A 15,051-nucleotide genomic window follows, 5' to 3' on the forward strand; every position below is an offset into this window, starting at 1 on the left:
ACTACTCGGCCGATTGCGCTGAAAGTTGGCATGTAGGTAGGCACTCACTAGGCAATGCATATCCATGTGCCAGAGTTGGGGTGCTGCTGCACGTGCGCACGTGCAGGGGTCGATTCCAGATCTCGAGAACGGCTGGACCGATGGCGCTCAAATTTGGTACATGGCTAAGGACCGGTTAGTAGGGTGCCGTGCAAAAGTCAGTTGGGACCCATTTTGCACGTGCGCACGTGCAGGGTGCCGCTTCCAGATCTCGAGAACGGCTGGACCGATTGTGCTCAAATTTGGCACATCGCTAGAGACCGGTTAGTAGGGTGCCGTGCACAAGTCAGCTGGAGGTACCCCCTCGAAATTTCGCACGTGCAAGGCTCACCCTCTCGCTCGCTCCGTTAATCGCCCCAAAAGGCGTTATACTGGTATTATTGCTTAAAGATCGCTAGCTGCGAGCGAAATTGCTATGCTAGTTCAGCTTCTGTTTTCCAGTAGGAGTTGAAGTCATTGCCGGAAACGTTTTAGTTGCGGTGTGCCTGACGATCCGATGAGGTTGTTGGGTGTTGCTATCAAAACAGTGATCTCTCGGAGCTGGGTTGCAGTGTAATCTGCGATACGGTTGGATGAATTTCCGATGACCCTCCACGGGAAGAACGCGGAAGGCTGTATGCGATGGACCGAGACCGCAGCCCGGAGACGGGAGGAGGGTGTGATGCAACGGGCCATACCATTCGTCTGCAACTGACGGGGGTCGAGAGGACCGGCAGGGGTCAGTGGCAGCGGATGGTCGTTTCAAGGGGCAGCATTTGATGTCGCGCTTATAATAAAAGTTTTTAATGTCCGCCTGGCCTCGGCTACTCGACGCATAGAAACTTTATGTCTACAATTGCATTTTCCAGTTTAAAAAAATCGGCAATGACGTCTTAATCAAACTCCTTTTAAAGATTGGCCAATGCTAAGGACATCCTTCATTTAAAATGAGGTTATTTTATAAATGCATCCGTAGCAAAAGCATCTTGCATGTTCAGTTTAGTTAGATTCGTCAGATTTACCTGCGTCTTGCTAGCACTTCAAAGTCCAACTCTGAACAACAAACCTCCATGGTCCCATGCTGCACGTCTCTTCCCCTCCATACCCTGGTCAAGTCACAGCCCCCGACCACACAGACAATAGACTAGGCCGTGAACCGTTATCGAAGGACCATTGACCGCCACCACTGCTTCCTAGACCCCTCAGGCGTCCCCGAGGGCTGCACTAGGCTCCTCCACAACCTAACCAGTCGTTCATACGCCAGAATGCCAGTGCAACGAGCGTGGTGATTGTGATAAATGTGATAGATAGGCACCGGAAATGGCTCCCAATGCGCGCGATTCTGACCAAAACGGTGGGAGTCTGCGGAGAGTTTGAGTGTGATTAGCAGGCTTTTTGCACGGCTCTGTATTTCTGCGCGGAGTGATTCCCATGGAATGGCTGGATCTTTTGGTATTAATCAGGGTCGACGCTTCTGAAATGGAAGGCCTCGGGGCCGGTCGTTCGTCAGTTCGTAGACCAGGTGCACGGGCCGTGAAGTGTGATAGCCTCTCGTGAAGGTGCGGGGATGCCATTCTGATTGAAGGTGCGGGGATGCCATTCTGATTGTAAGCTCTGTAGGAGTGTAAGCTCTGTAGGTTCTGTAGGAGTTTTATGTGCACCTGTCGAAGCTTTGGTAGCTCTTCATGTGGTGGTGTATAAAAATTAGGCAATTTCTACGCTTTCTATGCGTAACAATGATTCGCTTTTCTAATCTACCTAGACTTAAGAAAAAGTAATGTGTATAGGGTAAGGTGCCTAATTAGCGACCCTTTCCGATTTGCGACCTACCTCCCTACAGAAAAACTGGCAGGAGAAAACGGGGTAAAAACATCGTCAAAAGGTCGACCATAATTTGGTTATCAAATTGAATTATTTTCCGGTCGTCGATGTTTCTGGTGGGACGTTTCAGGTGAGTTCAAATAAAAATGACGAGTTTCTTATCCAAAACGTGTGTGTTTGGGCCCTCTCTGATAAACAGCGATGCACATTAGGATGATGCATCTTTTTTATTCTGAATCGACATTCCTTTTTTAATTGATTGCCGTTTTCCCATAGTGAATAGCTCAACTGTGCACAGCATGCCGGTTAAAAATGTGTCGCAACTCATATTTCCTATTTGCGCCTGACATGGTCGCAAATAGCTCAAGAGGGGAAAGAAAGGGGAAAAGAGAGAAATGAAATGAGGTGTTGCTGAAGCTTGCAAGGTGTGGCAGGGGATGCCAAATGTCGTCACCGACTGCAGGGGTGCCGAATTCAGCGCGGACCTCGAATATCATACAAGATAGCCCACAAAATTTGGGTTTCCGCCTTCTTTTCGCCTTCGGTGCATCACGTGATCAGTTTTTACTTACGTAAATGTGTTGGATAAACGTTCCTGTTCGTGTGATTGAGTGCTTTGCGTATAGGTTACCTTTTTGAGATCATATTTCATCTTTTCAGGCGTCGCATTTTTTGCCATTTTTAATATGGGGAAACCCATAGACTTATTAGCGACCCTCCCCGGTCGCTAATCGGGAAGAGTTCCCTATTAGCGTTTTTTGCAATGGCTTGCCAAAATGCTCACTACAAATAAGTTAGTGAATATTGAGGCAGAAAATGACTATATTTTAATAGAAAAATGAACGATCTCTCCGAAAATCAAGCCAGTAGCACAGTGGCACCCACAGAGCGTGAGCAATGACGGTTCAAATTAAGGGGGTCGCTAATTAGGCACCTTACCCTATTGATCACCTTTTTTCAACGCATGTAAAACGCATGTTTATAAAGCGCTAAAATGTTCCAACGAAATGTACGAGAGATTCGGTGGTTCGCTGTTTCTCTTTCTCTTTCCCTCCCTCGCCCCATGCCTCTTTCTATCCTCTCCCCCCCCCTCTCTCTCTCTCTCTCTCTCTCTCTCTCTCTCTCTCTCTCTCTCTCTCTCTCCTGTCGTCCTCTCCACACTCCTGGTTTCCCTCCGTTCTTTGCGTTCCGCTTCACCTCTCGGTCCTTTGAGCGGAACTGGTGGAGCGACTCGGCCCGGCAGGTGCCCGCTCACAGTTCGTCGGGTCACGTGCAGGTTGGCACATTTCCTGCGGCGCAGTGCGCACGGAATCTGACAGGAATTTCTCGAAGTTTACCGACGAAATGAAGTGCGGATGAATGGGTCCAACTGGAATTTCTAGCATGGCTATCTATATGCTATGGGCCCTATTTTATGGCGCCAGACTTTCGAGACTGGGCCGGGGCCTGCTCCGTAATTCCAATGTCATTCCTGTATAGCTTTATCATTGCTTGTTTGTCATTGGTGGCATATCGATCTATTTTGAGGGTAATATCGACCTATATGAGAAACCCCCAAATGAATTGAAGCGTTGAATCGTCAGCTGAGAAACATAAATCAAAGTTGCATTGGTTCGTGCTCAAAGAAATGAATGTAAAAAATTGTTAAACATGGCAAGGTTGAAAAACGATCCCGTAAGAATGCACAAAATACCTAATGTTTTAGGATGTAGTTAATGGTGTGAAGTGGTTTAGCGACGAACATAATAAGTATAAAAATGTGCAGAATCATTGACCCTTTCCTCGAGTACATGAATTAAAAGCCAAGAGTTATATTCAATATAACGGTGAGTTTTCGGCTATAAACCTTCGTCAAACCAAGAAAATGGCACAATACAGAATAGCCGAAAGGTCATCGAAAAGCCGAAAGCTTTTGTAGACGAAAGCTCCCCGTTATATTGAATAAAACTTTTGGCTTTTATTTCATTTAGTAATTATTTGACGAAAAGTTCAATGATTCTGCATATTTTTAAGAATGTAGCTGGGTGTGAAGCGATTAAAAACGGTACCTCAGCTCCTTATCATCATCATCTTCATAATCCGCTCAAGATAAAGTGACTCCGCCAGAAGTCGGGTCATTGCGCGAGTGTCATCGGACGATCTTTGGTCGGGCACCACTCGGTTACCAGTCGACCAGAAGATAACACTTCGGGTGTCGTTTTGATATCGTTCCAGTCCACTTCGTAATTAGAGCAATGACCTCAGCAGCTTTCAATAGTCCACCCACCTCGACCCGCTGGCCTCTCTGCCCCTCAGCTCAGCTCTTCAGTCTCACCAGGTTCCCTGCGGTGCCCGCAGACGGCAGAAGCAGCTCGGGACCACCCAGCGCCAAGACTCGTGCCTCGCTCACGCTCGCCGGCTATGGCAGGCCCGGCGGCGGTATCATTAGACAGTGATCCGTGTTCGGATGACCGGTCACGGTCGGTCGGGCGCGCTTGCTGCTGTTCCGTGGCCGTGAGCCCGCGAGGTAGGTAGCGGGTCTGTAATGGGCAGACCGCAGCCTATCTTAGCTCACACTACAGCTCATTCTGGCTCATAGCTCATCTCGACTCGGCTCATCGCAACGCAGATCATCTCAATTCACCTCGCTTAAACTCAGTTATGACGGTATCAGCCGATGTCCCATGTAAGTGCAGTCCACAGCAGAAGTAATGTGTGGTTTCAGTCATGGGTATGTTCTGCTTCTGAAGCCTAGGAACGATCAGCCAGACTGCAAAGAGACTTTAGATGTAGCTTACATGTATCTTCACCCTTGCAGCTACAACTTTATCTATTGACGTCTTCTTTTCAATCAGTCCGCATTTAAAAACGTCGGTCAAAGCCATCCGTTGAGATTGGTAAAACCACACATTACTTTAGCGGTGGGCTGTACCTATAGTATATTTAGCTTCATTCAGCAATATTAAGCCTCTTGGCGAGCTCCTGCCCACAACAGCGGTTGGAGGGTCTCCATATCAGGTGACTTGGCCAACACGTCTAGCCCGGGTCAACGTTCTGGGAATCCCTTCAAGTGGCATGGGTCAGGTGGAAGCTCAACGGACGGGTAGGCCACCCACACCCTCCTTCCGCCAGTCACCAAATCAATAAACGGAAGGCTTGCCACACAAATAAAGTGGATTTGTTTGGTGTCGTCTGCCGTGCAGGGAGGGCGAACAGGGTGGGCGGGGGAATCACGCGAAATTGGCTGGTATTTGGCATGATGCAATGCGAACTAGCAATGTTGATGAAAGTGTCTCGAAAGTATCTTGCTGGTCCCGAGGGCCGCGGAGTGTATAGAAGGTAGATAGATCACATACCAAGTGTCAGCTGTGGAAATCTCTGTCTCTCTACCTCCGGCTCTATTGGTGAGGCGGCGCCCACCCATGGTCTGCGGGGTGAATAACTCGGCCACCTGTTGTCGGTGATGGAGCCGCGCGAGCGTCCGCCGCCGCCGGGCACGGCCGTGCGGGAGGATGGTACGCCGCGGTACGACCTGTTGGGCTGGCGTCCGCCGTGCCGACGGTATTGGTGTACATACTCGACAGCATTACTTTTGGAGGACGGCTGGGTTGTTTCGTCATCTTTTCGATTGATATGAAGCATCATAAAAGCAGTTGTCATGCTTTGTCTAACACTTAGGTATTGTCGTTTTTCATATTCCCGTTACTTATTCGTATTTCACCTTTAGGTCCTCCACCTAACTCGACGGTCCGCTCTCGGTCCTTCGTTCGCTACACTGCCTACTTAGTTCGAGCTCATGGTCTGTTCTGAGCCGTCAACCCTTCTCGCTGGTCCGTCTGGTCCCCAGTCCGTCTCACGGGTCCGCTCTGGTCCTCACATGCCGTTCGATCTCCTCTCAGAAGTGACGCGCTGCTGATCTCTTATCGGTCCTCCGCCGTCCCCAACAATCCAACAAACGGTGCTATCCATATCAGTTCTACCCCACCGCCTGTGTCCAGTGTCCGTGTGAGTCGAGTTATTACCGTGTCCCCGGACTGAGTGGAACTGGCCTGCTCGGTCGGTCGACGCGCGGTCTCGGAGCGTCTCATTTCACGCTGGGTGCGCGCCGGGCCCGCTCGAACTGGCCTGGTTTCCGACCACTCGGCCCGCTGTGGCCGTGTGTTGACTGTGTCCTCTCCCACGCTGGCTGCCGTCCAATATGTTCAGAGACTGATTCAGGCGACGGCTAACGGAAACAGGGAAACAATGCCGCCCATGGGAGGACCCAGCGGGTGATAGGCGGCACCTTCGCTGAACCAGTGATGCTGTTTAGCCTTTAATACAATGTCTTATTCAATCGCGTGAGAGATGTGTCGTGAGTGTTTTACCCTAGATCTCAGGCTGATGATCAATGAGCTACTGATATTAGAGAATGTGTGACACGACTCATCGCGAATGTTTTTCGGGTGTCAGCATTAGATATCGCTCGTCGATGGTTTACAATCGAAAGCAGCTTCTTAAATTGTATGCAACCATGGGTGATAAGGATGGCTGATCGTAAAAAGGTCGTTCTTCCTATATTTTCGTTGCAATTTTCAATGTTTTGAAATAGCAGGATACCTACTCAGTAAGTTACCAAACTGGATAATTTTACGGGAAGCTTGTTATCGAAATATTCGTTAACCTGATGTCTCGTAGTTGTTTGGATATCATGTTCCCACAGCCATTGTTATTCTTATCAGTTTCTCATTCCATCACCGTTAATATCATCACACCGCGTCCGTCGTCTGCCTGGCCCGTCTACCTGGCGCCTCAGTGACGCACGCGCGGCAGACCCGGCGCAGGTAGCCGTAAGTGGCGGCAACGCGTCAGCTGCGGCGAGGCCTCCTTTGTACGAGCTGAGGTCCGTGATAGGCCCTGGCAGATGGTGTGAGGACGTCCTGACGGCAAACGCTGCTGCCAGCGCTATACCTGCGGCTGTTGACTGAGGCTGGGTTGCCTAGTGCCTATAAGCAACTGACCATGATATTTGATTGCTGACGCATTGATGCACTGACCCAGCCATTCTCGTGAAGCTAGTCATAGGGTGGGCTTTCAGAAGCGTCGACAATAAAGGTTTATAAACCTTTATTGTGCGATACAAAATATATTTTGTATCGCACTAGTGATGCAAGCTAGTCAGCCTGCTTCTGAAGATTCATTCCTTGAGATAACCGCAGGTTGTATGAAAAAGGCAAACACTATTCGTTAGAATTGTGTTTTTCTTTTGAAAAACGACCGGAGCAATCTTCGTACTGTTGGAGCTATGTTATATTGGAATTAAATTTCTTTCCTGAAGTGTGATTTTCGTTTCTTCCTTTTCTTCCTCTTCCGGCCATGAAAGGCAATACAGCATCTGCATAGCTTAAGCACATCAAATTACGCCTATTCACCTATTCCGAACCATGAATCGCCGAGTTCAGCGACCGGAACGGTTCTGTACCCGAGTGCTGACCGTTTCTGCAGCAGCCAACCGACCCCGGTCACCTGGTGGACAGACCAATGACCGTCCGTGGCCGCCGCCAGGGTCACAGCTGCCATTCCCTGCTACTTACAACGGCACGTCTGCCGTCTGCTGTTTGATGTCTGCCGTCGTCTACCTTTGCAGCTATATGCGATAAAAATATGCATTGTGAGCCGTGTTAACAGCTATTCAGCCATTCTACTTCATACCTACCGGATAACATCTAACAGAAGAAACAGCCAACGCGACGGTGCTCGGATCATTCTGAAGATGTATCACTCTAATAACAAGCTTCCTAGTCTGCTACTTTGTCCCCCAATCCATCGCCTAACCCGCCTCACTCTTTTCATGCCCCTCCCCTGTCCCTCCCCTTTCCACCTCTACCATCCACACATAGCCTTGTCGTTCACATGCAGTGCAGCATGACGTTGCAGCTGCCGTTACGGTGCACACGCCCGGTACGTGACCCTACCCCTGCTCTCCGCATCGTGTGCAGTCAACCGGAAACAGGGCAGGGTGGACCCAGAGCGGTGCGGTGCGAATAATGGCATGTGCCGCTCATTGAATCGCTCACTTGGGGCCTGCAGTGGCTATCAGGTGAACGGCGAGGTTTTATAATGTATGCCTATAATTACAAGGTGATGTGTTTGCAGATGAAGAAGGAAAAACTTCTAGCGGTGCCTAACGGTATAAGATTTTTTTCAGTCACTTTTCAGTTTTGTGTGTGCTTCTATTTTTTTTTTTTGGCCAGCACTGACCTTCGAAAAGTCCCTCACCATGACATTTTTGCTTTCAAGAAGGCGCAAATTTAAAATCATTCGCACCATGCCACCACGGCAATCTCCTCCAAAAAAGGCGCGAGCATAAAAAACGTCTTCGGGTTCTTGCAAAACGATATAATTCTATCGTACTTACTGCGCACATAGTACATTGATGCTCAACATTCGGCAACCATGCCTTCTCACAAATTCATCGCATCATACTGAAGGCAGGCATACAGTTTGATTAGGCATCATGGTTGACCTCATGTCACCAGAGAAAGCAAACGTGCCCCAGTAAGCGCATGCAGGTCTGAAACTTTATACGTGGTCCCGATATTAGTGACCCACCCGGCTGCTTTATTGACGAACCTGATATCGCCTGACCGAACCTGTTGGTCGGTCTATATTCGGGCTGGTTTTTGTCAACCACATGGTGGGGCATCGCTATCAATACGGCCCAGTTCCAAATAATGGTGTGGGCGAGCTGGCTGCTGGCATGTAGCCGATTCCCTTTCACGGTATTGTGGACTTGGCTTCACTAATGACTATTCAGGTAATTGGGCATTCGTAGGAGAAAAAGGTCATCCAAATGGATGACTTTTATTTTAGTCATTCTTGTTCTTGCGAAGGGGGATTGGTAGCACATTTTATGGTATGAATGCACATAATTTTAATCTATCTTTATACCTATGTATATTTTTAACTAACCGTTTCGATGAAAAAAGATCACTGCTGATCTGAGCGGACGCGGTCGCGGTCAGCTCAGGTCATGACCCCAGCAGTAGTGATGTCAATTTCAGAAAACATGTGTCCAATGTCCGTCCAATGTCCAATGCTGGCGTCGACTGTCCGTCCAAAAATGTCCAAGCCAGCCATTTGTCCAAAGATGTCCGACATCTACGCAATAGTTTACACTCAACACCGTTATTTAATTTGCTGTTAATGCATCGTTACCAGCTCAAAAGTGTTAATCATATCGAAAGCTTGGCTTTTTAATAGCCAATCAATGTTAAACACGATTACTTTGTAAAAATGTTGAGGTGTAGCAAGAGATTGTCCAAAGTTGTCCAAAGCCTGCTGTCATTGTCCAACCGAATTCCGAATTGGACATTGGACAAAATCGGAATTCCGAAGATTCAAGTTCCGATTGACACCACTACCCAGCAGGCAATGACCCGTGCACTTCCCCTGACCGGCTCGGGACCCCACAGCGGGATGAGATTCATTCCCTCTCCCGGTGCTCAGTGAGGCGCGACGGTGGCCTCCGATTGGCTGTGACCGTCGTAGCCGGATGGTGATTGGTTGATGTTCGACTACGGTAGCCGTGCACCGACCCGATGCTTGCTTGTCCTGTTGGTCAAACTCACCGAGTGTCAGGTGCGTTGAGAAGCCATGCCGTTCATTGGTGAGAGGAGCATGTTAGGAGCAGTATGAATGAGACAGGCTTGGTGACGGACAGGTTTAGCGAGCTTATCAGACGGGGAGTCGTTTCCATAGTCCGACCTAGCATTGCTGGATGCTGTACCGACACCTTCTCTGATGAATCTCCGCTACCGAGTCTCCAGCTCTCCACGCCGCTCACACTCAGTACAGCTCGGCCAGGCTGCCTCCCACAGTGCGTCAATCAACAGCGCGTGAAACGAGCGCCGGCGGCCGGTGAGTGCGGTGCTTTTTGGCGTCATCTACCAGTGGCGCGCGGCCGGGCGGAGCGGACGTGTGCTCCCGTCGCCCGCGGCGACTGACGCGGCCGCGTCGGCACCGGACGGCGGACACGGTCCACCCGGCGTCAGTGCTGGTGGTGGCGCCGGACAGAGCTGGTGTGAGTGCTGGTCAGTGCTGGTCCTGGCGCCTGTTTGTGCTAGTGTGGACAGACTGAGTTCACTCGAGTGTGTCGGCTGTCACAGGGGCCACTGAGTGCAGGAAGGATCAGTGCTTGGACTCGGGACTCTATGGCGTGAGGACTATTTGTCAGTGGATTCGAAGAACAGATAACTTTCTGGGTGATGGACATTTAGTGTGCTGGACTTGATGAGGTGCGATGACTTTTGTGGAGTGGAACACGCCATTGAAGGACTTCAAGTGCGTATGAGGTCACTGGATTATTGACTGCTTCTTTTTTATCATTAGTGGATCGGTGCTAGTGCAGGGCTAGTTAAACAAATATCTCACCATGGGATCGTTACGGAATCTATTCAAGAACACTCTGCCGTCGTTAGCCTCGCTATGGCCGGACAACAGCAACGACCGAGACGCAGAACGGCCCGACGGAGCTACCGACGACCTCTACAGCCGGGTACAGAAGCGCGAGAGCACATACGAGATGATGCGAGAGTGCCCGGAGATCATAGAAGAAGTCGTGGAGATGCGGTACAACACGGGGACGATCGTAAAGCCGCATCTTCGAGGCGGTGGTCACGGGAAACTCTCGGCACAGGAGCTGTTTGAGATCCCGCTGGACGAACACGCTGACGCTAAGGAGGGTGGGAGCGACAGCGGAGTCTCGTCCAAGACGAGTGAGAACGGTGATCTGTACGCTGTCCCGCGGAGGAAGTCTCGTAATGCGCCGCAGCCACCCGCCTCACTTCCAGCCATTACTGGATCGTACAAGAAGTCCGAAAGGGCTGGCTCATCCGGTGTCTATGAAAGTCCGATGGGCTCATTGGGAATGTTTGAAAATCCGTCCCTATCAGGACCCGTGTCGGACCTGTCAATGACTGGGATGTACGAGAATCCCCTCATTGCATCCGAAACTTTCTATGCCAATGCTAATATTGTCGAAGAGGCAGAAAGATCAGACCAGCTGGCGCCAAGACACATAAGCGACTTTGGTGGCGAGAGAATCAAGAAGAAGCCTATGCCTTCACCAAAGCCGGAGTCACTGATGATTATAGCAGCAGAGAATGCAGCTTTTAAGCCCTCTTCTTTGAAGGCAGGTTCACTACGAGCCGCGCCAAAAACAGTGGCATTTGTATCTCCAGCTTTCGGGGAGGACATCACTAAACACAAAACGCGAAGCCTGCAGAATCTGCAGCAGTGCTTCGCTGAAATCGAGATCCCAAAGCCGAGGATCAAGGCCAAGAAGAGCTTCCGGCTACACCCAAAGCCGCAGTCCGAGATGACGCCGGAGGAACTGGCGGCATCGGCAAACGGCACTCCTCTTCAGAAATCCATCAACGACAATTTCGTGCTGCGTCCAGCACGGCGCTTTGTGCGTCGCCAGCCGTCGTTTAGACCTCCGAACGGAGACAAACGGGACATCCTGAACGACTCAATCGACGGCGGTGAGGTTGACGAAGCCGACGACGGCGACGATCAGGACGACGACCTGCTCGTCACCGGCTCTGACGATGACCACGAAGAGGACATGGACAACGACGAGCTGGAGATCGACGCAGCCATTGATGAGGCGCTGGAGGCTGAGTCGATGGCAGGCAGCCTGCGCCTGCCGCAGCGCAGCGTCAGCGCTGATGGACATGCATCGCTGTTGCCGCTAGAGCCGCTGTACGCCAACCGTCAGGATGTGCGTCAGGGTCTGATCGAGGACCTTCGTCAGCGGCAGCAGGAGCTGGAACTGGCGGCACGAGAGGGTACCGATGACGCGATCAGCACGACCGGCAGCGTGGCCAACAGCGATCTGTTCCGAGCCGTGCCGATCGAGATTACCAGCATGGATACGCTGCCGAAGAAAGGTGGCAGAGAATCGCGGCAGCGCGATGATGACGATGACGAGCCAGTGGATGACAGGAAGCAGCAGGATCAGCATAATCGTTCCCGAGATAAAACAGAGTCCGAGAACGCGCTGGATGAGATAGTCCCGGCACCAGATCAGCAGCAGGACGGTACTGTCGCAGTCGTGACTCCACCACCTTTCCCGCCGGAAACGTACATCACCCTGAACCTGAAGGACCACCGGTCTCCTCGTGCCGGGGCGCCAGCCCCTCCGGCCTACCGGAAGGCCAAGCTGCGGAAGGCCTCCTCAATGTCAGATCTTCTCCCGACTCTGTTCGGCAGCCGGGAGCCGGCCAAGCTTCCTGCCACCATGTCGCTCAACACGGCCACACGACTGGAGGCGGCACATCGCAGCCTGCGGGATCACGCGAAGGAGGCGTCTCGTCAGTCGCGTCCCCCTTCGGCGGCCTCGTCCGCCTACCTGACCGCCTGGCTGACCGTGGCTGCCGCCCTGACGGTGCTAAGACGGTGGGCGGTGGCGGCTGGTGGCGCGGTGGGAGGACTGGTTGGACGAGCTGCTTCCCCGGTAGTAGACTGGGTCGGTATGAAGTACATGACCGTGCACAGGAACCATCCGTGGCTGCCCGACCTCGTATCCCAGCCGGATCTCGACTATTGGGTGCGACGCACCAAAAAGGTGAGGAGTCGTACATTTTCTTAGCTTTGGTGTGGGCTCACTGCATGGAAGCTAACTGGTGTGGGAAAAATTATGATTCTTTGAAGCCGTTTTACCAACCGATGCATTGCGTAATATAGGGAATTCATCAAAGCATATGCCGTGAAATGCACTGCTCAGTGCTCACTATTCTGTGGACAAGTTTCTTCGATACTTTTTGTTCTCAGGGTTTCCCCCTAAATATTATCAGCGGCTCGTTTGCGGTAACCATTTCGCTCAACATATGGCGTTGAGGAGGAGCACTCGCCCACCATTTCCGTTTTCCTCAACCAACGCCTCATTAATTTTCACGTGCAAATCGACCGTCAGCTGGACTTGTGGTGATTCTGTCTCACCTTCTCGCTGTAACTCACCTGGCCGGTGAACGTCCGGCTTTCATTCTCACCATACTCACCGAGTTCCGTCTTACTAATTTACCCAGGATTGGTACACGAGCATAAGTAAATACATATATAACGAACGGATTTTTATATTCCCTCAGCATTGTAATCCGTTTGTACTTATTATACGATCTAGTAGGTACTCCGCTAATGTATCCCGGTCATTGGGAGCTCGTTCTAAGGAGCTACACCCAAGGCTAGTCTCCTTTTTTAGTTCCGTCTCGACTCTTCATCCTGGCCTCACTTCTGCCCATTTACCACGTCAGCGCGGTTCAGAAACAGGCCATGCCGCGGCGGCCAGCCGGCGCGGCAGACTCCGTCTGTCGTACGCACTGAGACGCAGCGACCCGGCCGGCGACTGCCTGAGGCCCGTGGTCCGCCCGAGGCCGCGCTGTGGGAATCAGGAGATCCCGCACCTGCCAGCTGGTGTAGCCGCGCCGGGGCGCACAGATGGCCGTCCTATTAGTCCAGGCGACCACCCGTCGGAGCTGGGACGGCTGGGACGACCGGCCGGCGGTCACTGGACGAGCTGATCACGGTGGGACGGAATTCCTCTGACTGACTTGCGGCCGCGGGTGTGGACTCTGGAGTCACAGAACATGAGTTGACATAATTTACAGCTCTAATTCAGTGCATTCATTCTACGATAAAAAGATCTATTGTCGAACACCTATGCACACACGACGTACTGTCAGCATGCATTCCCGCATTCCATATAATATTTTACGTCGGAGCAGCACCTAACTTTTGCAAAGGTTAGAAGCAAATGTGCTTGCACAGAGCTAACCTGCCGCCACCCGAAACCGGAACGTGCCTGTGGCTGGACCGCGGCCTGTGTTCCGGTCACGGCCGTGAGACGGGTCACGGAGTGGTCAGCCGCTGCACCGTTCGGCGCGGTTATAGGCTCGGTACACCACCGACCGCCGGGTCACGGCCGGGCCGGTTGACCCGACCGGCTGCTGGCTGACCCACGGGTATTTTCTGCGGTCACGGCAGAGACGCTGCAGTGAGATCGAGCGACGGTGAATTCCGCATAGTTAATGGTTGGTGATCAGTAAGCAAGCATGCTCCTGTCACTTGCACAAGTGCACACAGGGGCGGCACTAACCTACATATATTATTGATAGGCAGAATGCAAGCGAATCAAACCATGCCTTCAGGTGGCTCTTTTATGGATTTTAATAGTTCATGCAGAGTCATGCGACCGCTTTGCACCGCTTTGTATTGCACCTCGTCATTCACAGTAATGTCTGGTCTTGTCATGTATAAAGCCTGACGATCATCTTGACTCAACCTATTTCCCAACGCATTCAGCAAATCGCCGAGCCATCAAGTAATGCATGAGCAACCATGTCATCAAAAATACCAGACTTTACGTAACGGTGACAGCGGATGATAACCACCGTCGGTCATATCCATTATGCAGCTAAAGTGTGATCATTTATGACACCGGGCTACCTCTGACCATCATCTCTCATCTACCCAAACACCGGGGCTGGTCATTTCCTTTGCGACCGCTCCGTGTGGTCACAGAGACTGCTCGAGCCCATCTAACTACTTTCTCACATGGTTGGCCGGTCCATCTAACGGTGAGCTCTGCTCAGGTGAGACACACACCCGGTAGTTATCTCACTGGACACCGGAGACTGTTGGTCTGTTTGGCCGACTCCAGGAGAAGCGGCCAACCCTATCCCACCGATGGCTTGAGAGCGCCGTGGCTTCGGTAAACAGGATATTGTAACGGGCGATGATTGTGGGCTGTTATTACGTCCATGGGTGCGGAGTAGTGATTGATTTGATTGTATAAGGTGGTCAAGATTGCCCGCAAGATGTGGATATGTATTCGTAGGGACACACCCAGCTTCTATAGCAAATATGACTCTTACAATAAACAGAGCACCAGTGACCCCCGCCATCTGTTTTTGGTCAACATTTCTGCTTATTTTTTCCATTTCTTGAAAATAAAAGCCCAGCACAATATGCTCCTAGTTCCTGGAGTGAATCATATTTCGAAGATGCGGTCATGCTTCGTTCACCCGTATACGCAGATAGAACTTGGGAAGCTGAGCAGACTCTGGCGGAGGGAATGGGACTGGGCCATGGGCGCACATGTGGGTCAGAGGGGCACTACCCTCCGTTTAGACTGCTCCTTTTAGACATCGGGGACGTGCCTGAGAAGGGGAACCAGGTCAGAAGGGGTGAATC

General features: G+C 51.3%; 1 protein-coding gene across 2 annotated transcripts in view; it reads left to right on the forward strand.

The window, feature by feature from the left end:
• Window positions 1-15,051, forward strand: part of LOC122385421 (nostrin-like) — an 83,186-nt gene that overhangs the window by 10,806 nt on the left and 57,329 nt on the right. The window contains exon 1 of one of the 2 annotated variants that reach the window (XM_043373672.1): window positions 9,853-12,427. The exons of the other annotated variant lie outside the window; for it this stretch is intronic. Within the exon in view, the coding sequence (XP_043229607.1) occupies window positions 10,232-12,427 (2,196 nt within the window). The 5' untranslated portion in view covers window positions 9,853-10,231. Of the gene's footprint in view, window positions 1-9,852; window positions 12,428-15,051 lie in introns of those variants that run through there. 2 annotated transcript variants of the gene reach the window in all.

The sequence above is a fragment of the Amphibalanus amphitrite genome, unplaced genomic scaffold (assembly GCF_019059575.1).
Source record: "Amphibalanus amphitrite isolate SeventyFive unplaced genomic scaffold, NRLGWU_Aamphi_draft 000219F_arrow, whole genome shotgun sequence".
Lineage (NCBI taxonomy): Eukaryota > Metazoa > Arthropoda > Thecostraca > Balanomorpha > Balanidae > Amphibalanus > Amphibalanus amphitrite.